The sequence below is a fragment of the Mercenaria mercenaria genome, chromosome 17 (genome assembly GCF_021730395.1).
Source record: "Mercenaria mercenaria strain notata chromosome 17, MADL_Memer_1, whole genome shotgun sequence".
NCBI lineage: Eukaryota > Metazoa > Mollusca > Bivalvia > Venerida > Veneridae > Mercenaria > Mercenaria mercenaria.
The window spans coordinates 51,114,494-51,140,082 of NC_069377.1; the positions used below are offsets into that span (position 1 = coordinate 51,114,494).

Below are 25,589 nucleotides of genomic sequence, written 5' to 3' on the forward strand. Positions count from 1 at the left end.
CCTTTAAAATACATTTATTTTGATAACTATTTACAAGAGAAAGATCAATATTTATATGGATACATTTTGACTTATATTATATTGCATGTGGTATTATACATATACGATTTATTTTCATGCAGAGATATAAAGAAACGCTAATTGCAAGCATCCAATCAGATTTTAAATAACTTTTACCGTGCCGTTTTTTTTTCTAAAATTTGTATAATTTATGGAATTTCCTCAAGCTCAAGTAGAGACAAATTTCAATGTGATGGCCACTATCTAAAACGTTTGCAGAGAATTCATAACAGCATTATTTTTGATAAAAGAAACATCAAACTATTGTTAAACAATTACATAACACAAAATAAAACTGTAAATGTCGATCATTTTTTTCTAGGGTGCCTTAAGTAAACAGATTTAATGAGACAGAATTCTAACTCCAACATTGAAAATATAAGGTCGAATCCTGTGGGTCTGTTTTGAATTTTGCGCACTTTATTAAAAAATAACCTTGGGGCAGAGCAGAAGTAAAACCTACCTGCATTTCTTCCACAATATGTAATCTAAAGAATGATGGCAAAATAGAGAACTTTTACCGCATGTAACTCAGTATTTTTAAAGATGTCTAACTCTACCCTCCTGATTCAGAGGTACACAAGAAATTGCTTATAAAATGAAAATTTTCCTCTTTTGTACAATACATCCATAATAAGTCTTGAAAGAAGTAAAAACTTACTGGAAAAAGGGAAAATATGGAGAAAAATATTTTGGTCCCAGTGGGGCTTGAACCTACGCCCCCCTGAAAATTGCAGTCAAAGTAGGTTTATGGTAGGAATTGAATACTCTTCAAAAAGGAGGTACTCTGTTACGGGTCCAATACCTTAAGTTATGATTTCGATGGAAAATGTTTCCAAACTATCTTTAGTATGTATGAAGAGCTAATTCATGACTGCGTAAAATCAAATAATTATTTGTCAGATTTATTTTACTAGTCAGACTTGTATTAGACAAGGTATTTTTGCATTTAAATTGTCACATTTAAAATATCTATATAATTTTCTTAATTATTTGAATGAATTTATGTTTATGTCTACAGCTGTTGCCTGAAAATGTTAACCAGATGTGAAATGATATTCTAATATGCTTGTCTCTGTTAAAACACGCTTACGCTAGAATAACGTCACGTTAACGTGCGGTGACGTCAAAGTTTTTGTTGCGACCAAGAAAGAGCGCTGTTTTAGATTAAGGGCATATTAGAATCGAAATAATTTATGGCAAAACCTTGCTTGAACATTGTTTATACAGTCGGGCGGTAATACGTCGTACAAATAATTTCACGAGGGCTATGCCCTCGTGAAATTATTACGCCCGACGTATAACCGCCCATCGTGCATAAATAGTGTTAAAACACTCTTTTGCTATAAATTATGTCTTAAATGATGTAAATATTTTCCATAGGCTATTCTCGTTTTTGTATGCTGACGATAGAAACATCTTAGCGGACAGTTTGTAGTAATATTCTAGAAAAAAGTAAGAGGGGTCTACATAACTTTCTGGTCTTTCGGTTTGAGAAAAATGCTAAAAGATATTGTCCTTTTTCTTATTTAGGGGTTATTCTTTTCTTTGAATGGGAACTTCAAATGGTATTCGACCGAACAAGCATTTAAAGCCATGCTTTCTGCTATAAAAATGTAGAAATTTACACTTGATTATTGATATTCAACAGTACATATTTGGTACCATGGTTGCTCCTATTATTTTGTAAAGCAAAGAAGCTTGAGGAATTGAAAAGTTGTTATCGTTACAAACATAGACTTAAAAAGCGGAACTCCATCTTACCATATAAATAGTCTCCATGGTCCCAAATGAGCATAAAATATAACAACACTGAGTCCAAGTACGGAGATACATTTTACGGCCGTCATTCGGCAGCTAAAATCAGCTAGTGTGATAGTTAAACATCTTTATCATATACCTTACTGTAAAAAGTAACAATAAAGCCATTGAAAACGGTCATTACGGCCGCCGTTGACGGAACGGGCATCACACGCCATATAAACCATATAAGAACATCCACGCGCTCTGACCTTGACGTCATGTAGCAAAGTAATTATGGCGGAAGAATGGCAGCTGAATTGTTTTTTAATCGATGACATTGTTAATGAAAAAAGCAATATAAAAGATAATGATGTTTGTGGAAAATATGAAAACTGAAAATATTAAGATGAAAATGAAGAGAATGTATATAATAAAAAGGTTAAAATACAGATTGTTTGTGCTTTTTTTTGCCATAATGGCAGACATAGTGTCATAAATGTCCAAGGGCTATAAAGAGATCCTTTGAAGCATAAAACCCGACCAAACAATGTAATAGCTGTAATATGAGAAGTAGTGTTTATTGCAGCACTCTCACGTCCCCTATATTCGACTGATTAAAGTATATCATATTAACAAGTATGGATGAACTGCAGGTGTTTTAATTCGTCAGAACAGAGGGCATTATTTTCGGATCTTCATTTCATTATTGTCAAAGCTACATGCAATGTGAATTTGAGTAGAAAAAAACCCACATAATTCATTAGTTTTATCCTTTATTAGACACGCGTGCAAGCCGTAAAACATGAACACAGATAAATACTTGTACAAAGAAGTCGTATCTATATATAAACAACATTCGAAACAGAATAGTACTAGTATTGCTTCGTTCAACCATGAAAATATTGTATCTAGAATTAACATTTGAAACAGAATTATGTTGCGTGAAATCGGTGTATCTAGAATCGATTGTGTTGCTTCGCTCTAACACGAAAATGTTGTTTATAGAATCGTCATAGAGAGAGAGAATTGTATTGCTTCGTTTCATCATGAAACTGGCATATATAGAGTTAACATATCAGTTACAATTGTGTTGCTTCGTTTCACCATGAAATTGTTGTATCAAGAATCGTTATATAAAAGAGAATTGTGTTTCTTTGTTTCTCCATGAAAATGATGTATCTGGAATTATCATACACGAGAGAAGTGTTCTTGCTTCGTAATGAAAATGTGTCTCTAGAATTAGCATACGACAAAGAATTTTACTGTTGCTCCGTTCCACAATGCCAAAGTTGTAGGTACCCTGAATTATCGCTCAATAACTTAATTGTCGTTAATTTTAACAGTGGATAAATGGTTTTAAAGGAATACATAGTCATTACAATATAACAGTGCAGCAATACAATTTCAACGAATTTCAAATTTCAAAGACTGTATTTCAGAAGTCATAATTATACACGTATAACATTCATAGAAGGCAAGCATGAATCTATGACTAGTGCATTTTAATCTGCCAAATAGGACATTGTAGTTCCATAACTACAACATTCTTTTCTCGATTTTCTAACTGCAAAATCTTGCAACTTGTCGGTAAAATATTAAAAAATATACCGGTATAAGATGTTTTGGTATTACATAAAGAACATCTATATAATGTATCATAGGCATCTTTCTACATAAATCTTTATTTAAGCCCACATACAACAACAGTGGTAAAATGAGGATGAGCAAGTTTCAAGTTATTTTTTCAAAGAAAAGTGTATTCATGTTTATGACTCTAATTTATATAGTCATAAGAGGTATAGTGGTTTATTTTAAATGACACATTACACTGAGTTTTCAAAAGATAAACATGTGAAAATTTAGTTTTGATAAAGCATAGAGTTGGATCGTATGACTTAAATAGTGTCACTAAACATGTGTGCTCTTCATCACTAAATAATATCAATATTTATCAAAAGGACTTTTACAGCTGAAAAATAAGTACATGCAAACATATAAGCATAAAATGAAACTGAAAATATAGCCAGCCAGAAACGCATTTAATTCATCAGTTTTCTTTTTTCAAAAAATACTAAACGTTCCTAGGCGATATCTCTGCTGTTTGTCAGTGGTGTCAATTAAATCTAATATGTCTTCTGTTTACATGTTTCTGGTGTAGCCTAACCACCATCTCTTTTACCTAAGCTGCCATTTATGTAAAGTAGTCCGCCAGTTATGCATTTCCGTATTTATAGCCGTCGGATGTTATTCGATAAACGATGGTTAGCATTTGCTGAGTCGGATGTTCTCAATACTTCCAAAGATTCCACGTGTCCCTTTCAAAGAGGTTAAATTCCGTGTTCTAGAGAATAAGCTTGTAGACGAAATCAAGCTATATATAATACTTTGCCAGTATATTTCATTTAAGTACATGTATTTCACGACTCTATTACAATGTGTTGCATGTGTACATGAGCTGTTGACAACCATTCGTTTACTTGTTTTTCGTGTCAATGATTTCTTCAATGTCTGGACTTACTTTTCCGTACGGAGCAGGCCATCCAAGTATATGATCTACTATCCATTCAGGCAGACATGTCATAAACCGGAAGAGCGTATTAGCGTCTGTGCCGACTAGGTAACGAGGTTTTGGATGTTTAGCTAAAAGAGCATGGGTCATTGCGTCGGCTACTGTTTGTGGGTTGCCCCTCACAACTTTTGCGGTTAGTTTCATGTTTCCAATTACTTTTAAAAGCATAAAATAAAAAATATATATCGAAATGTAATCCACATATTAAATAGACCAAAACTAAACTAAAATTACTTAAGGAAATCGCTATTTGCAATTAACTTTCTTTTATAAAACTTGCATTCTTGCCTTTCGTCAGGTAATGATATTCACCGTTTAACAGTTATCTTTTAAACTCGATACTGTGTGTTTGAATCGTGCATATTAACGAGAATACATTTCTGTAGAAAGTGGTATCATTTGGAAAACTGAGCAGCTGAGCAGCTACGCAAAAAGAATGAAACACGTTTCATTTTGGTTAAATAATTGCAGCAGGTGGTCTTGCCAGTGCATTTGCAATCAATTGCCCTCACAGAAAACAAGATCAAAAAGCATTCGTGGGATTCTAAAACTTCGGGCTTTTTCGTTGTTATAAATAAAAATCATATCTTCATACCGACGGTATTCTGTTGTTGCATTGTATTTTACTACTTTCTTTTGTGTGTGTGAGGAGGAATGGTGGGCGGGTGATGGGTGTGATACTGGCATGTCAACGGATTTTTCAGATATTTCATAACGTGCTTGTTTCTTAGCCATCGCAAATATTTGAAGCCTTTCGTTAAGATGATCTCTAAAAATGACAAAACGAAACGGTGTGTACCGTGTGAAGAACTGACCGAACATAATGGCTAACGAACATACACAGTTCTCCAGTTCAGATGAAAATCTCTTTGGTATGGTAGGCTGTCATGCTAATATAATTACTCCAGTTTAGAAAGTAGCCTTAAAACTGTTTTAGCCCTGCTCATTCTGCAAGACCATTACATGCCTGATACCACTCAACCTTGATGGTCGAGTTCAGTTCTACTATGAGGAATGTATGACTCATAGTTACTAAAGGTAGTTCCTGAGCTGAATTCGCTCTTGACCGTATTCTTTGTTTCCATAGCATCTTCTTAAACAATTAGTTATTATATATTTCTATTCCAGGAAAATAAAAAAAAAAAGATCTGTGTGAAGACAGTTCTGGTGTAATTCAATCATATAAATTTTTATGACATTTAGAAAGGTTGACGAAATAGTATTTTACATCAAAGGAAAATATATAAACGCTATACTAAACAAAACCTGGTATTTCTTTTTTTTTTTTTTGATATCTCAAACACAATTTACGTTCAGAATATGTAGATACTTTATGGACAACTTGTTGTAAAGAACAATAAAATAAATAACACTGCATTTTGTTGAAATTGCGATTTGTCACCAACAGCATATTGTTCTAAAATTGTGTCAGATTTCAGAGTTATACACTCGATAAGCGCCTGTTAGCGAAAATATGTTGAATTTGAAGATTCGTTCAGTTTTGTTTGTTTGTTTTGTTAGGTTTAACAGCGCATCGACATAATTCAGGTCATATGGCGACTTTCCATCTTTGATGGTGGTGCCCCAGCGCGCATTATTTCATAACGGGCGGGCACCTGGGTAGAACTATCGACCTTTCGTAAGCCACCTGGATGGCTTCTTCACAGGAATAATTCAACGCCCCGAGCGAGGCTCTAACCTACATTGGGTAATGAAAATTATTTGAAGTCAGTGACCTTAACCACTCGGACACGGATGCCCTCGATACGTTCAGTGTGGATAGGTGTATAAAACTCTACAACCTTGGTCGGTTTTTAGGTTTCTGACATAGTTATCCGACATATTATTTATTAATATCCTTTGTATGGATTGTTGAACAGAGAACTTTATCGGCCACAAATACAGACAGACAGACAGACAGACAGACGTACAGACGTTTTATCAGTAACATTATCAGACTGGTATGTGGCTGATAACAAACTTGACGTTAACAGTGATCAGTAATTATTAAAATATTTCTCCTTGCTGTGAACAGTATATAACTAAATTAAACAAATGATAAGTAACCAAAGACTTTTAAAGGTAAATGTGACTATGATACCCTTGTTTATAAGAAAAAATACTAAGCTCTTAACTATGGTGGCATATTTCTGCCAACCACATATCCACTTATTTATCTAAAAACAATTCGTAAAAATGTCACTTATTCAGTTATTATCTGGCAAGTGACAAAACTGCTTATTATCCACTCAAGTATCTTAACAGGACAAAACTGCCTGTTAGCGCCCACTACTGCCATCCACATATTCACTTATGTTAACTAGATAATCTTGATTTTTGTCAGTTAGTCAGTTATGATTGGCAATATCCCGTAATCGTCCCCCATCATTACGGAATAAATGAAAATACATAAAGGGGCATAACAATTATGCAAATTTATCATTCCAAATCCTATCCATACACAAACCATTAGGAGTGGTGGTAGGGGATGAGGTGGATATACACTCATTCATTCTGTCACAGGGTGAGAAAAATGTGAAGCCAAACCGAGACTCGAACCCGGAGCCTCGGAATACCGTTCCGATCGATGAATCTACTGAGCTACCCGACCGCCTACACATTTTCTCCCCGTTTCAATATTCACGTCCCATACCGTGACATATTTCCCAACCATTTTGAAATTCGTCCTCAAATTTCAGCGGGTACTTTATGAACCAAACAATTAAAGGCGTCGGAGACTAACAAGTGTAATGCCGTCAAGGCCCCGCGTTGGGCGCCAAATGTCACAGGATGAGAAAAATGTGCAGCCAGACCGGGACTCGAACCCGGGGCCTCGGAATACCGTTCTAATGCTGTACCGAGCTACCCGGCCGCCTATACACTTTCACCCCATTTTAATATTCAAGTGACAATTCCGTATAGGGGACGAAAAGTCTAACCGTTAATCGCATATTTGGGTACGAATATTAACTGGATGTCAAGAAAACTTTCACAATAACCCCTTATTTATGTGAATATGTGGATGGCAGAAGTGGCCACTAACAGGCAGTCTTGTCCTGTTAACATAATTATTTGGATAACACGCAATTTTGCCACTTGCCAGATAATAACTGGATATGTGACATGTTTAGAGAAAACTGTCTACATAAATAAGTGGATATGTGGTTGGCAGAAATATGCCACCATACTTCACCATATAAACGATATCAAATGACTTATTAAATTTGCGGTAACATTTCAACAACCCACTTAGAAGGGTTCCCTTAAAATTCAGGGGGTTAATACTAGAAGTCGTATTAATAAATTACGACTCATGCATCGGATACTTATGGAAACGTTAATTTGGCACCCGAATGTTGAGTTAATGTGGTTTGAAATCGTCTTGTTGTTTGTAGTATTGTCCACTTTAACACGGTATCTCATAAATTATTTGTCTACTTGATGCATTAATGTTTCTGCTTTTTCCAACTATTTTGATCCTTAATGTTGTTATGTTTAAGCAATATACCAGAAGTTTTTTTTAATACAAAACTGTTCTTTATGACATGTAGATATAATGGAACAGGTCTTGACGAGAAAAAGGATCGCCTCCTGGCGACATGATTGCGTTATATCGACATCTGTTTTTACAGAATGCCGTTATAATCTAAGTAACTCTAGATATTTTAAGTCGGATATTCGGTGTTACTTAGATTATAACGGCATTCTGTAAAAACTATGGAAGCGTATATCGTACATCCTGTTGACGAGTTCATATAGGAAAAACATGTTATGGTATGTCTACTTGCTTCAATAGAACACAGTAAGTCGACATAAATAAGATGACTTGTCTACATAATATTCCAGTATCGCTACATAAAGTTTAGCGGCATGCTAGTATATGTTCTCACCTTTGCTACATATATTATTCCGACATTTTCATAATAAGGATATGTCGACATACATCAACACGTCTTCGCGGTTTATATTTTCCCTAATTATGTATATTATAATAGTATTACGACATACATTTTGATAATGTAACCACTTAAACCATTGCCGAAAAATGTCAAAATAATTGTTTAGGTATACAGTAATTGAACCGTCCGTTTTTCAGTCTGTCCGTCCGTCCCCACTTTGTTTTTCCAGAGCATAACTTAAAAACTATTAAGAGATTGACTTCAAACTTGGAATATAAGTAGATGTTGACAAAGAGGAGTACAATATCTAGTAACCATAACTCCATCTTAGTATTTTTGAGTTATTCTGAGTTTTGAGTTTTACTTACACTTTGCTTGCCCGTAGCATAACTCGTGAAGTATGCAAGGGATCGACTTCAAACTAGGAATATAGATAGATGGCAACAAGGAGGAGTGCAGTACCCAGAAACCATTATTCCAATTTTAGTAATTTGTTTTAGCTCATTTTTACTTTCTCTTTGCTTGTCCGGAGCTTAACTTAAAAACTATGCTAGGGATTAACTTCAATCTTGGAATATAGGTAGATGGCGATGAGAAAGAGTGAAATACCCAGTAACCATAACTAACTCTAGCCCCAGTTATTGTTGAGTTATTCCTTTTTTCTTTTTCTTTGTCCATCTATTTTCTTGGTTATTATAGAAGGTCACCCTACAATATTTGAATTAAGATTAGATAATAATTATAATAAAAGAAGTGCAGTGCAGAAGAAATATTTCTCTAGCATAAGTAATTTCATTTTGAACTAAGTTCAGTACAAAATTTCATGAACTTTACTTTTCCGCTTCTATAAAATATCAATTTAAAAAAGAAATCTGCCATGTAACTGTGGTCTAAGGTGTTGGCTAAAGAACAAATAATGAACAAATTTCGAAGGGTGGAGGTTCAAGTACCGGTCGGAACGATATCTTTTAAAACAAATGCACTTCTTTTTACTTAGACAGTGTTATTTAGATGCTCTGGAGTCATCTGGTCATTTTCACAGTGGCATGCGCAAACCCCAGGTTCTTATCTCAAAGGTCAATGTCACAGTTGAAAGTCAAATGTCATGTAATCCGGCCCATAACTTTGACATGAATGGAGCAATCTTGTTTATATTCGGCACGAATGTTAACTTCAGTGACACGGGGTGTCAAGTGCATATCCTAACTAAAAAGTCAATGTCACAATTGGAGATCAAATGTCATATCAGATCTTGTCCGGCCCATAACTTTGACTTGCATTGAGGAATCTTGTTTATATTTAGCATGAATGTTTCACTTGATGAGACGGAGTGTCATGTGCAAACACCTTTCTTATCTCAAAGGTCGAGGTCACAATCATATATTTAAAAGGGCGGGCTCGACATATTGCCCGTGGTCATCTAGTTAAGTTATGTTCCGGACAAACAAAGTGGGGACGGACGGACAGACGAACTGAGAGAAGTCAATCCCTTGATTAGTTTTTTTAAGTTATGCTCCATACAGGCAAAGTGGAGACGGACAGACAGAGAGACGGACACACGGACGGACAGTTTAGTTACTATGTTTTGACGTTTCTCCGAAATGGTTTAAGTGGTAAAGTTGTCAAAACGTATGTCGGAATACTAAGATCATATATATAATTAGGGAAAAGATAAACCGCGATACTACGGAAGCTTAGAAGGGCCTTCAGTTGTGAGAAAATGTTTTCACAAGTACAGAAAACTAAGACGAGATGCCTAAAACTTTATGGTTTTCTCGCATTAAAATGCTCGCACTGTAGTATATTTTTCCATCAACACGATTTAAATTTAGTTGCAAAGAAAAAATCTTTTGTCATTTCGTATATTTTTATATCGACAATTAGCTCTGAATAAACATGTTGGAATAATTTTTATGAGATGGCTAGATATGTTTTGGTGATGACGTCTTAAACATTTCACGATGCCGAAATAAAACTTTTTGCATTTCGCGTATTTTTGTCGACATTATTTTTGGAAGTGGCATCTCAAATACTTCTTTGAAAGTAACCGCGAAGACGTTATACGGTTACATGACCACGTGCATAAGACTGTTTTCTCAGAATGTATGTTTTAGCTGCCTCTGAACAAAGTTTACCTCATCAATTAGTTTCAGAGAATAGATAAGGTTCTTACAATCATCCATTTGTCTGCATCTACGTCGGCTTCCTTATTTGTATAAGTTTTATCTATCTTACTCGATCCGGCCCTTCCGCAAACACACCTTGGTTAAAGTTTTAATGTACTTTCTTTTTTATCTCTGTAATTACTTGATGGAATACTTCAACCATAAAATAGTTATTTCTCATCATCACCCACATCATATGGCAGAAAGGTCATATCTCTCGCACCAATAGTTCATGAATTACCCCCCTTTTTACTCAGAATTTCAGTTTAAAGTTTTTTGTGCACTTTCTATCTAAATTATAATAAAAACGATCTGATTCAAACTTAAAACAATTGTTCCACATCATCACCCATTTCATACTCACCCACATCATATGACACAAGGTCAATAACTCTGGCACAAATTGTTCGTGAAACATGCCCGCTTTTTACTAAGGATTTTAGGTTGATTTTGATGCATTTCCATCGTATCTTTGTTATTATAGAAAGAGTTTGATTAAAAACACTAACAACAATTGTTCCACATCATTATCCACATCATTTAACACAACGGCCATAACACTTGCGCCAATGATTTATGAATGATCTACCTTTATACTTAAAATTTTAGGTTTGATGCACTGTCATTCTATCTCTGTTAGTACCAAACGTATTTGATTCAAACTTAAAATAGTTGATTCACATCATCACCAACATCATATGACATAAGGGCCATAACCATTACACCAATATTTAGTAAATTATGCCCCCTTTTTGTTTAGAACTTTAGTTTAATTTTAAATCTTTTTCATCGTAACTCTTTTGTCACTAAATGGATTTGATTCAAACTTAAAATGGTTGTTCCACATCATCACCTACATCATATGTCATAAGGTCAATAGCATTTACACCGGTATATTATGAGTTATGCCCCCTTTTAACTTAGAATTTCAGGTTAAAGTTGTGATGCACTTTTGCTCTATCTCAGTGATTCAAACTTAAAGTAGTTATTCCACATTATTAGTCACATGATATGAAACATGGGGCATTACTCTTGCAGAAATATTCCAAGAATTATGTCCCTTTTATACTTATCTAATGTTTTGATACTCTATCGCTATATCTATTATTACTAAATACATTTGACACAAGCTTAAGCTTCATCCTGATTAGAGTCATTAAACACTCCAGTGACAGCTCCAGCTTCCTCAAATGTGCTCCAAGTCACTATCCAGCATCGAAATTAGCAAGAGCGCTGTCTCCTGTGACGGCTCTTGTTTTATAATATGTTAATTATAATAATCAGGTCAAAGATTTTTCAGGATTGGTTTAATGAAAATCGAGAATTCGGGCTTTACAGTGTAGATTTCCATGCTTCCGATTTTTGACTGAATCCTTTGCCTATAATTTAGTAACAGTGACCTTGACCCAAGGTACCAAATTCCACTCAAATATACGTTGCTCTTTTTATAAGGCAACACAGCTAGCAGATTTGGTCTGCTTATCTAATTTTTGTGAGAAAATAAGTTTTCTATATTTAGTAACGGTGACATTGTCATTGACCCCAGTGATCAGAACGCGTACCTCAGTCAAGAAAGTTTGATATGTACAAAACTTGGTTGCAACATCCCATTTGCAAAGAAATGTCATATATAGTAAACATTATACAAGTTCTAAGGGCACTATTCTGGTGCAGTGCCGCATTTACCAGTGGCAGTCAAAATTATTACCACGTTTTATTGAAATACCCCTTACAATGTCTTAGATATGGTTCCAGGTGGATAGAAAGACAATAAAACTCTACATAAGTAATATATGTATATAAGTACAAGGGGCATTAACTCGTTTCATCTGACTGAAACTTGCATGATCGCATTTCCTTACCTCAGTTTACATTGCTACCAAGTTTCATAAAAATAGTCTAAACCATATTTTAGGTATGGCTTTGGACGGACGGAAATTGGAATAAAAACACTAAATTTGTACTATATATAGATGTACTAAGGGCGATAAACATTGTCTTTCACAGACAATCTGACTGAAACTTGCAAGGTGGCATTTCCTTCTAGCAATTAACATTTCTACCATATTTTATCTTAAATACTCCAAACAGTGACATGTCTCTGATAAGACTCCAACCGGACTGAAACACGGACGACGGACGGACGGACAACGCAGTTTATCCATACCCCTGTGGGAAGGATAAAAAGCAAATGTAACGTTAAGGTATAGAGACACTCAATATGGAACGTGTGACTTATTTTGAAAGATGAATAGGAAACCATGTCGATAAGAAATGTACGAAATGTTAAAAGTGTTTTTCATTGCAATAAGCTGAAGTCGAGATGTTAGAAATAAATTACTTCAATGCGAGTATTTTTGGCGAGAAAGGCAAATATCTTATCAATATCGCGCAAAGATTTTTCCGCGATGTAATTAAGTACAACTTCTCGACAATAATAATACGAAAAATAAAATCTTTCTGTCTTTGTACGAAGATTCAAATCAAGTTGTTTGAAAAGTTCGAACCAATGCGGAAATTTCAACGCGAAAAAACCTTAAAGTTTTAGGGATCTCGCCTTAATTTTCGGCACTTGTGAAAACATTTTCTCACAACTGAAGGTCCTTCTAAGCTTCCGTAGTATATATAGCCAAAGCGTGATACACCTTCTCGCAAAGATGTGTTGATGTACGGAAGCTTATTAGGGCCTACAGTTGGTGAGATGTTTTGTGCTAAGTCGACTTGTCTTTACTCGCCTAGATAAGATGTTTTACACATGTCAATAAAATTTATTGACAAAGATTAAAAGTATAGCGGTAATGCAACTTAACCTTTCGCGATATGCTCGATGTTTTTCCCTTTTCGACTTCACTTTTCTCGATATGCTCGATGTTTTTCACTTTTCGACTTAACTTTTCTCAATATGCTCGATGTTTTTCTATTTTCGACAAATATTTAATTGAAAAAAATATACATCGTGATTTTCGAGATAAACATTGTGAGACGGATGGACAGACAGACAGACAGACAGATGGAGAGTAAACCTATAGTAATCTCCATATTTCCATGTATTAACATACCAAATTACATTAACCTAGCCACTATAATTTTTAGTCATCAAAGGATCCATATGGGAAAACTATATTTTGACTATTTCTGTTGCCATAGCAACATGAATTTTAACAAAGTGTTGTTCATAATTTCAATATTGCCCTCTATTCACATACAAAATTACATTGATCTAGCTAGTATCAAAGCTTTGATAGTGTTTGATATATTTAGTCGAGCTAAAAAGGACAATTATATATAACTGAATGGGAGGGAGGATGGGAGGGGGCGGGGGCGTGTGGAGTGCTCTTTTGAAATTCACATGTTCATACTGAAATAGAGCTGGAAAATAAAAAGAATAACTGGGGGAGGGATGTCACCCTGGTGGAGGGGGTGCAGGGTGTCGGGATGCGGGAACTGTTGTTTTGAAATTTCACATTTTCACATGTTTATATTGAAAATATAGCTGAATAATAGATTTTTTAGGGGGGGGGGGGGGGGGGGCAGGTCACCTCAGTGTGGGGAGGGGGTTGTGATGTGGGGGTGGGTGTGAAGAGGGTGGAGTGTTGTTGTGTTATTATGAAATTTCACATGTTCATATTGAAATATAGCTGAAAAATAGAATCATAAATGAAACAATAATTCTGTGCAGACAAGACCACAATTTAGACAAGTTTTGCCCTTTTAGGGGATATAACTCTCGAGTCAATCATGGGATATGCCTGGTTCAAGAAAGGAACCAAGATCTTTTTGGTGGTAAAAGTTATGTGCAAGTTTAGTTAAAATCAACTCACAAACAAGAAGGGTTTTTGTAACAAAAACACATGTCTCCCCCAGCCTCCATGATTTGTTACAGTGACTATTTGTGCCAAGTAATTTGAAAATCCTTTAAGGGGTTTAAACAATACAGCCCGGACACGATTTGTGAAGGACAGACGGACGAACTTACTGAATTTGTAGGGTAATCCCTTATATTACCTATAATCTTCCTTTGATCCTTTTAACCTCACAATACTAATTTTTAACCCCACAATACCAATTTGACCCCAGAATGACCACAACCTCAGAATGTCAAATTCAACAGAAACGCTAACCCCAAATTTACATGTGGGCACGTCGGGACAGACAGACGGACAGACAGACAACTCGGGGAAAACAATATGTCTCCCTAGATTTTTCTGGCGTAGACATAATGAAACCATCACTGTGCAGACAAGACCAATATAGGCAATTTTTGAACCTGACGTGTTTAAATATCACGTGACATGCATAATTATATCGCTTAAAGTAAAAGTTCTCGAGAAAAAGATGTAACAAGTCGAGTAAATTATGTTGAAATACCAAATACATTTATCTTCTTGTTATGTTTCTTGACGACTTCGCTGAAAGATCAAGTTAGACGTGTAGAAGTTAATCGCATTGACAAATATTTCACGCAATTCGATAAAAAGTATGCGTAATGATTAAAAACATTTACGTATAATGTATTAATTATCACGCCTTCATCAGATGTTTTTGTTCAAAACGAAAAGACACAAGTTGACTTGACGCGAAACTTTTAGATAAGTGGAGGCCCTGATAAGCTTCCGTAGTTGATGTATGTCTACATATCCTTATTATTAAAATGTCGTAATAATATATGTAGCAAAGGTAAGAACATATTAGCATGCCACAAAACTTTAAGTAGCGATACTGAAATATTATATAGACAAGAGATGTTAATTATGTCGGCATGATGTGTTCTATTGAAGCATGTCGACATACCATAACATGCCTTTTCCTACACGAACACGCCAGCAGGATGTACGATATACGCTTCCATAAAAAACAGATGTCGATATCCATAACGCAATCATGTCGCCAGGAGGCGATCCTTTTTCTCGTCAAGAGACGAGATACCGTGTTAAAGTGGACAATACTACATACCATAACACAGGTAAGTATCAACATTCGGGTGCCCAATTAACGTTTCCATAGATACTTCACCTGGATTGAGAGACATTCTCTTGATCTAAACTGTGTCTCTCATTCAAAAGACAAAATGTCTTTCGATCGAAAGACTTAAATTAGCTTAAGCAATGAAAATTAATAAAAGAACAATCAAAACACTCATTTTAGCAGGCGCAAATTTATTCATTATTCATTCAATTTATTAAAGGTAGAAAATTATCTTTCTTTTATCAAATTTTCAAAATGCAAATTATTTGGGAATTTTTTAAGCATTATAGTGCTTAAGCAAACTTTTATGAAACCGTGTGTCTTGTAAAATTTATTTGAAATAAGTTATTTAAATGAATAATTAATGTTACTGTAATGAAATGATTGTTTTAAAAAAGATTTCATGTTTTTTCAACGCTTGAAATCCAGTCATTCGATTGGAAGACATTTTTTCTTTCGAACGAGACAGTGTTTAGCAGGTCTAGGATTCCATAGGTTTTATAGACATTCTGTAAATATACGCATATTCCATAAATTTAAAGATTTTTCAGTCTATAGATTTACAGACAGGGTATCTGAAACCTATTAAAATTACATTACAATTAAAATCAAAACCGCAGGTTTAAACTTATTTGTTTTGAGACTGCATGCATAAATGAAGGTAATTTGTGATTTTCTGTCAACATGGGACCAACCTGTCTAAAATTCTCCAATTTGTTTTGTCTATGGTTTTGATTTAAATAATCATTTTAACAGTAACTGTAAATTTGTAGACTGAAAAATCTTTCAGTTTATGGATTGTCCATATTTACAGAATGTCTGTAAAAACGACGAAATCGTAGACCTGTCGAGAGAATGTCTCTCAATCCAGGTAAAATATTCGACCTGTTAATTGTTCAAAATATATAATAGGGCACCTACCGGCCCTATACAAGAAAACGTGACACTGAGCCGCTTTGTTTGCCGGCCTGACGCATGTAAGACCGAATGTACTTGGAAACATGCTACAAACGTGGGTAAAACCTAATTTCCCCCAAACTGGGAACATTTTGGCAATCTGTTGGGGTTGGAATTAAACCTATAGTAATACCAAGTGCTTAACACTTGACAGTGCGGCTGGGGCTTAAAGGCTTAAATCGTTTTGATAATAGTGGAAGAAATAGTAGAAGAAACTTTCGCTTGTCAGCAACAGACGTTTAGGAAAGGACACTTTCTAATAAATCATATGGAATCGCAGTATCTCATTCACCGGAGAAATAAGTATAACATATGTTACAGTAACCGACTAGCCGCAGGAACACAAGCAAGTGAGGCAACACGTCATGAACAAAACACGGAAATGATGGCACTGAATACTTAATCAAAAGTAGTAAATAATGTTTGCATAGAACATTTTTCTCTCTTACAGTATGAAAATGTTATTTTTCATTACCCTTTGCTTTAATATTGTAGATATTGTACGGCTTTTTAACTTTAAATGATACGGTGTCGACACATTGCCTATTTTAATACGTTTACAACATATACTTAGTTACACTTGAAGATGTGGATAAAGTGTGCTTTACTGAAATATAATCATAAACATGCTTTAATGACAAAGTATATGAAATACAATACAATACAATACAATACAATACAATACAGTACAATACAATACTTTATGTACGAGGCAATACATGCTGGAGTTCCTTAAAGACAAGTTCTTCAAGGTATAATGGCATTTTAGCTAAAACAATAAAAGCTGTATATACGGTATACTCCCGAAAGTGGGTGTCGACCATTGTCAGCGTGCTTTTTTTTAAATAGACAAACTTGCAGAAAATAACTGTAAAATTGTTAAACATCAGACATGATGTTTGTTATTTCTTTGCGAAAAGACCGGTTGAAATGACTTGTCTTTGCTATAGCCTTATAAACGATCAATTTATAATGTTAATGTCTTATCCTGTCCTGAAACTTATCATAAATTTAACTGGCATATATTCTGAATTTTACAACAAAACAATTTATTGCATAATACATTAAAGAATGCTCATAGCAGATACAAAACTTTAATTAAGTTTAACTTAAAAGAACTGCATCCTATACCAGTTACTCACAAAGTGGACTTTAAGATTCTAGTTCACACATACAAAGCATGCATTGCATGACCAATAACCTGTCTATGTTAAAGACTTGCTAGAACTCTATCAGCCAGCAGAAATTTGAGATCCATGAACAACTAAAAACAACTACATTTGTAGTTGTTCCAAAAAGCAAAACTGTGAAGTACGGTGATCGTAGTTTTTCATGGAATGCTCTTCCGGCTACCGTTAGAGACGCTAAAAGTTTGGATACTTTCAAAAGATCATTTAATTAAAACACACCTTTTCTTTAAGGTCTATGGAAACTAACTTTGCACTGGAAAGCAAGCTGTATGACTGCAATAGAAGTTATTTTACTGTGGTTTAAATTATTGTTCTTTGAAATATCCAGTTATGCTCTTCAAGAATGGAGGAAATAAAAGAATCTGTCTATCTATATATTCTATTATATGTAGTTTGTACAGCGCTTTTGAGCGTTTATTTTATAGATGAAAAGAGCGCTATAAAAATCTGGTAAATGATAATAATAATAATATTTCTCATTAGCCGCCTGACTTTTCGGTGACTCTGCATGTTTTAAATCTAAGGAGTAATTAACTATCAGTCTATTTTTCCAGCAGATCCTTCCTGCCAGATACCTGCCCAGGTTCTGGATTCATTTTGTACAGCCGGAGAGACGACACGGCAAATCTTAAATGTGTGGGCAGGCCGGGTTGCTATGCACAGCAGCTGAACACGTTGGATACTGAAGCAAGTTGTCAGTCATTTGTACATAATATTTGAAAAGAAAGAAATACTGTCAGAAATGTGCAACTGATATGAATGTGGGACAAAAAAAAATAATTTGGAAACATATGTTTTATGTTGTGTAATACGAGACGCATTCAGCACAAGGTCCTGCGGGTTTCTGTTGTCATCACTCGTAGAGTGGCGGTCAACGAATAGGGAGGTTTTCACACCTCCATACCGCTTACACTGTCCAAACTATGTGTGTATGGATTCATTCTACTTATTTTATAGCAAGGCTGGCAAAATTACAAAATCCTCAGATTTACGGAGGCGTAATTTGTGTTTCGTATTTTTAGCACAAACATTAAACAAAAATGTTTTTAAAAAAGCACAATCCCGTCTACATCATTTGTTGATAAAAAAGTTCATGTAATACGAATATTTTAAGACGTGATGTCTGTTCGATGAAAGTAGTTCTTCTGAAAAAAAAATGTACTTTCCCGCAACATATAAACAAATAAGAAAATGAATGTCTTTCTGATAATACATATATTTCAGCAGTAACATCACTTATACTTCTGGTACTGCTAGCATTACTGAGGCTCTTGTTCTACCGCTAAAACTGTGACTCGCTGGTGTGCTAGTCTGTGTTCAAACCCTGTGTTTTGTACACAGGAGATAAGTCTGAGGCTATTCAAATTTTGTATAATTATGTCCCTTGTCTTCTCAAAACACACGATAATCAGAGCCAAGACTGATGAAGTCAGAATATATAACAGAATTATTCTTTCTAAAAAAAAAGATTATCTAGTCGGTAGCCAGACTAGTTGCATGCGTGTGAGCATGCATATACATTGTACAAACAAAGCAGAAGTGTGATGATTATATTTCTCTCTCCGTTACATTAAATGCATTAATAGCTTAAAAATATTTGGCTTACGTTTTTTTCCGGATTGTGCTGATGTTTATAGCTTTGGGCTAATATCACATATGGATATGATTATATGTGATAAATGAGGACATCAAAATGTAACAGATGTTGTCCTTCCAACCAGACATTTCTATAAAACGTACGGTTCAGCTCCTACCGCTGCTTTTCGTCAGATATTCCTACCAGGTATGTAAACTGTATAAAATTTGTTTCTTTCTGCCTTCTTTCTCTTTATTTCGTTTCTTTAATTCATGCATTCATTCACATGATACGGGTAATGCTTACATCAACTTTATTGTGTGTAATTTATGTATTTTTTTCTTTTTCCGGCTTTTTAACGCCCAATGATTTTCAAAGTTTAGGAAAGCACTAATTGAGACACGTTACTTCATATTGATTAAAAAAAGTTTAACATAGCATAGTTGTTTTTTTTTCTTTTTAATTCAGTGACTTGCTGAAGTTGTACACTATGCCAAAGACTGCTGTTTGAGTTAAAACAGATAAACGTTTCTTTGATTTTTGAAATTTGACATTAAATTGTAAATCGTAGGAAATATCTAAACGTAAATCATTATACAACATCTTGAAATCAATTGTGTTTAATGTGCAAAAGAGAAATCTTTATCAAATGCAATGTTCAATGTCTTCTATTTTCATTTTGAGAACTATTTGTATCATGGCACTGTAGTACTTACCAGAGTTTAACAGCTAAAACTGGTTTAACAAGACACGCGCATTTCTGTCAAAGTACTTTGAAAACTGGTTTGCAGTCTCAAAGCAGATTTTCATAATATAGAGCCATATAGGAAAAACTAAACTCGCCTCCATCCGGCATCTTTCTACTGACAAATCAAGATGGCTTTTAAAATGTTAAGTAGTGGGACACCGAAGAAACATTTCTACGAAATCATTCAAAACCGGACGAGATGACGTTTGGAGATTTTTTTTTCCATTTTCACTCGAGCGGTCATGTTTTTTGACAAATAGAAATAATACGAAAACTCTAGGTACATTAAAACAGTATAGTTCAAAATCAGACCAACGGTTTCGGAGACGTTGTTTGGATAATTTGTTTGATTGCTCAAACCCTGGCGGCCGAATCGAAATAACTGGATTAATACGCTCTGAACATCGTTTAAAGACAATAAATGACATGGTTATTAGGTTATGCTCCGGGGCAGACAAACAAATGGACGGACAGACGCACGCACCATCACACGTTTTCCATATAAAAAGTGTCATATCAAAAAGTGAAAATTATACATCAAGGTTCATGTGAGACGACAAGATTTTAGCCTTTGCATTGCAAGGGCAATGGTAATTACTTTATATTTTGATCGAACTGGTTTTTAAACTAATTTGTGTTTTCTTCACTCAAATCAACATTGCCATTTTCATGAACCAAACTGATTAATCATACGCGTTTTGCTCGCAAATAACAGAGTGTTACAGTTTATAGTCAGAGATCTCTGTCTACTCTAAATGTTTCCAAACCTAATAATGTATTTTCAAGTTTTCTTGCAGAAGCAAAATGAGAGGGTTGTGCCTTACCGAAACAGTTCTTTTGCTGCTCGCTTGCTTAGCCAGAATGACGGCTGCTGGTCCTAATGAAAGTCCGACAGGAAAGAGTAAGACATTTACAATAAAGTAAATACTGTGCTTTACAAAGTTTGCTTGGGAATACATGGCTCGGAATTATATAAACGGTATGTTGGAAAAAACAATATCGTTTAGGGGTTCACTGTTCTACACATGTGTACTACCCACACTTATCATTGTTCTCTCTTATACATATTCCTTAGAGGAGGATTCTGCTGTATGAAAAGAAAATGAAACAAGTCTTTCTAACTAAACAAAGCACACACACGCACACACACACACACACAAAACAGAATAATTGTTTGTATGGCGATGCACGTCGGGGTACCGCCAATTACTATGACGGGTCTCATGGTCGGGACACACTCTTAAATCTTAAGAAAATAAAGAGCAAACTATTTGATGTAAAATGTTTTCAATATTTTTTTATTTCACAGTCGACCCTGACTGCCTGAAACCAGCCGTGACCTTGCCGAAACCATGCCTCAGTAAAAGAGACATCTGGACCTATGATAACACGGAAGAGAAATGCGTTAAAAAGAATGGTTGTTTTAGTAACACGGCGCAAAAAAATAATATATTTGGATCAAGAACTGGCTGTCATCATTGGTGTCACATGATATATGAATGAAATTTTATCATTTATTTTAATAAAATGTCTATTTTAAAAAAATCTCACTTTGTGTATTTCGCTCAAATACACCATGGATCTGTTTTAATAATTGTGTACGTTACAAGATTAGTGAGCACCAAAACAGAATACACTCTGCAGATTTTGAGTTATCTCCCCTCTTTATTTACTCATTACGCTTTTGACTTGAGCATAAATCCAAACAAAGAAGTAAAAAATACATTTATTTTTGTAGCTCTTTGCTCCAAACTATGAAAGGATTTTGATAAAACTCCACACAATAACATATGTGCAATTCTCAAGAACCGTAACTCTATCTTGCTTACCTTTTGAATTATCTGTTTCTTCTAAATACACTTTTCTGATGTATAATCTTAAATTAATGTCTCTTTAACTGCATACAAATAGGGGAAGTACAGTGCACAGGGAGCGAAATTTTATCTTGCTTTTGAATGATCTCGCTTACTTTATTTTACTTATAACACTTGTTCTAATTAGAACTCGAAAACTATTAACAATATGTTGTTATCACATGAACATTAAGAGAAATGCAGTGTACAAGCACCATAAGTGTATCTCGTTTACTTTTTGAATTATCTCCCTTTATCAAATTTACTTAAACTGGGCATAACTGTAAGTGCTGACTGGAGACGGTAACAGAAAGAGCAATATACAAGAACTGTAACTATACCTGTCTCACTTTTTAAAACCTATTTTCCTTTATAAGAGATTCTGTGAAAATTTCTCACAATGACAGGGGGTATCACGGAGAAGAGCAGTGTACATCTTTGCTTACTTTCTTACGCTATCCCCCTTTAGTAAATTTATTTGAAACTTTTTAAGTTATTTAAACTTCATGATCATGGTGAAGAATAGTTAAAGAACTAGCTGCAATGTATATAGTTCTTGCATACATTTTGAATACACTGCATGTTTAAAAGTTATGAATGAACTGAGGGAATTACATGTAATAGATCTAATAAAGTTCTAACACATGTATATTTCAACACAGTTTTCAATTGTGTAATTACATCATAATACTTTGAAATAACTGTAATTTCAAGAATTTCAATCAATATTAGTTTATCACATCTATGTTGTCCAGTTAAATTATCAAATGATCAAATTTTTGCCATTTTCAACTACTGGTTGCCATAGCAACAAGACAAGTTTTTGTTTTGCAAAAGAATGGGAGATAGCACGACCTTCTTTTGGCCCTATATCCAAATACCAAGCTTCTTTTAAGGGTAAATGGGACAGTTGCCTATATGTATATAGGGCAAAAATTTTCCTACGGCAGAATTTCTTTAAAGTTTGTGTACTCACAGGGAATCAAGTTTAAAACGGAAATATGTATTAAAAATCATACGTACCCAGGCTTGATCATGAATTATCTGCCCTTGAAAGTCAGAAAATACTGAAAACTTTCAAGGGCAGATAATTCATGACCAAGTCTGGGTATGATTTTTAATACATATTTCCGTTTTAAACTTGATTCTCAGTCAGTATACAAAGTTAAAAGAAATTCTCCCATAGGAAACTTTTTGCCCTATTTACATATAGGCAACTGTCCCATTTACCCTTAAATACCATAAACACTATCATAGAATCCAATTTTGGTGGTGTGGGTTGAAAGACAGAAAGACAGGGAGATTCCTACAGTCATACACAAGCTGTTTGAACTGGTACAAGACTACAACCTGTTTTAACTGGTACAGCATCCAGCCGCTAAGCAAACATTTATAGGCTGTATTGCTCACTGCTTGGTAGACTATTCAGAACAGGGATATTCTAAATCAAGCGAACAGAAAAAAATTTAGCAATCATTTTAATGCTCAAAGAATACACACATAGAAGCATACTAATAAATAATTACCAAAACAAACATAAACCACACATAATGACCATTGTATGGCAGCAAATACATAATGGAAAATATCGGTAGTAAGCAAAACACAAAGTCTTATAATGTGTCTTTATGACAAAGTCAAATAACATTTCAGTGACCAAATTTAAACCTCAACTTCATAATCATAACAACTTGACAATAAGGTACTGGACCCGTAAAATGCGTATTCACGTACAGTATGTGATTTCGGTATTCTCCAGTTTTTGTGCATTAAACTAGTCAATTCGCCGAATTGCCTAAGGAAAATACATAATTACATAGAAACTGCCGAGTGTGATTACAGATACACTACATTTGATTCTACTATCCATGAAAACAACTTATCAGTGCAATAAGATCTAATAGTTCAATGCCTTCACACATATAAAACTGAGACAGCTTATTCAGCACCAAGGAAATAAAAATACACTCGAAAGTGGCAGAATATGATTATAAATAATTGGAAATCTTATTAACAAGAATTGTTGGAAGGACAGCATGCAAGATATGTTTACTACATGACATAAGCAAGTGTGAGAGATAAACAGATATTTTTGTGTTGGTGGACTAGGGAGAGGATATTTTGGTTAAAGTTGAAGCGCACATGGCAACAGTATATATGAAGGAATCCAAGAATGGAAGAAATGTAAAAATAACTGGAAGGGAAAAATGGTGTAGCAGTGAATTGTGTGTATTGGGAGGATACTTAGAATCCATATTAGCCAGAAGTAAAAAATGTATGTATCTTTTCTGTAAACGGGATGGGGTAGGAGTGGTTGGGGGGGGGGGGGGGGGGGGGGGGATGATGGATACTAAAACAACATATAAGAAAATAAATTATATAATTATATATCATAAAGTATAAGAAAAATTTAAAAAAGATATTGGAGGTGGGGTGGGGAGTGTTCAAATGTGGGGGGAGGGTATGTAAACAATATGTGATTTAAATAGATGTGAGTTGGGTTTTAATGAGGATGTCAGAAGCAGAGAAAGAGGGGGTAGAGGTCAAAAGAGGGGGCATGAGGAATACCAGTACTAGGAAGCACTAGAAATATCCATATAATAACATCATAAAATGATGCCATGCACCCAATATGATACAGAAAAATATTATGTCTCCAGTAACATTGTTAATACATGGAGACTGAAAATACACTGAAAATACATTGATGTAATAATTTATGATACATTATTGGTATAGTTATTTATACCTAAACCACTGATACAAAGATTTTTATCTCAATGATAATAATTATGTTTACAAATTAACACTTACACTACAAGTGACACAATTTATTTGTACCTGAAACTGAAAAAGCAACATTGATGTTCGAAAGCAATGTTTTATACTGAAATACAAAATTAGTTGTGTGGTTAAATACCATGAACACACGCATCAGCTTCTGACTGTAACATTTCATCTATAGGTTTGAAAGGACAAATCTGACTAGAAAGGAGCTCCCCTTTTCTTCCCTCCACCCCATCCAACAGACTGATTGACTTTGGGGTTCCTGAATGACATTCTCTCTTTCAGATGAGGGGCAGAGGCAGGGGCTGCAGAGGGCTGGATTGGCGGCAACTTGCTTGTACCTGAACCTGTCATACAATAAACGAAAAAAACTTTGCATTTCAATACAAGATAAAATATTTTCACCTGTGTAGGTGTTAATATCAGCATGGATTTATGGTAACACTACCTTGTGGGAAACTTAGTTCCTCTTGAGTTTCAACAAAACAATGACTAGTATAATATGAGGGGACATAGTTGTTATTTTGGTTTACAACACTGTTTAAACAGTAAGGTTAAGTTTGCCTAAGCAGCTACCTGTACTAATCAGCCACCTGTATTAAGTGGCCACTTCCCTTAGGAAGCCAGTCAGCCAAGTTCCTGATTTAACATTTCGCTCTAATTTCTGTCTGCCTTAAGTGGCCACCTGCCTTTAATATCCACACTGTGCAATTCCCTTGGCTGGCTGCTAAATACAGCTTAGACTGTAATTCAGAACTATAATGATGGTCAGTTTGACTTTACTAGTATTCCTGGATTCTGCACTGTTACTGAATGTTACTCTCTACAAGTAACTGACAGTTTTCTCAAATGACCCAGAGAATGACTTCATACATACTGTCTTCCATCGAATCACGGAGAATATATGTCACACCTAGGGATCAAACTCACATCACATCCCTTTGATTCACAGTCCTGTATCCCATCCACTTAGCTTTCCATGCAGGCATGGGGGAGCGGTGGTCTAGTGATTAATATTTCAGCCACTCAACTGGGCTATAGACCCACTATCACCAAATCTTCTCATCTGGTATCAGT

The 25,589-nt window shown here is 34.9% G+C and overlaps 1 protein-coding gene and 1 long non-coding RNA gene across 2 annotated transcripts in view; one reads left to right on the plus strand and one right to left on the minus strand.

The window, feature by feature from the left end:
• Window positions 1–19,134: 19,134 nt before the first annotated feature.
• Window positions 19,135–21,411, plus strand: LOC123537641 (uncharacterized). Its single transcript, XR_006683595.2, has 3 exons — window positions 19,135–19,331; window positions 20,670–20,773; window positions 21,182–21,411. It is a non-coding gene; the product is annotated as an uncharacterized LOC123537641 (long non-coding RNA).
• Window positions 21,412–23,187: 1,776 nt separating this feature from the next.
• The window catches only part of LOC123535726 (leucine-rich repeat and IQ domain-containing protein 1-like), a 37,084-nt gene continuing 34,682 nt past the window's right edge, over window positions 23,188–25,589 (minus strand). The window contains exon 33 of the mRNA XM_053528157.1: window positions 23,188–24,859. Coding sequence (XP_053384132.1) covers window positions 24,711–24,859 — 149 coding nt within the window. The 3' untranslated portion in view covers window positions 23,188–24,710. The remainder of the gene's footprint in view (window positions 24,860–25,589) is intronic.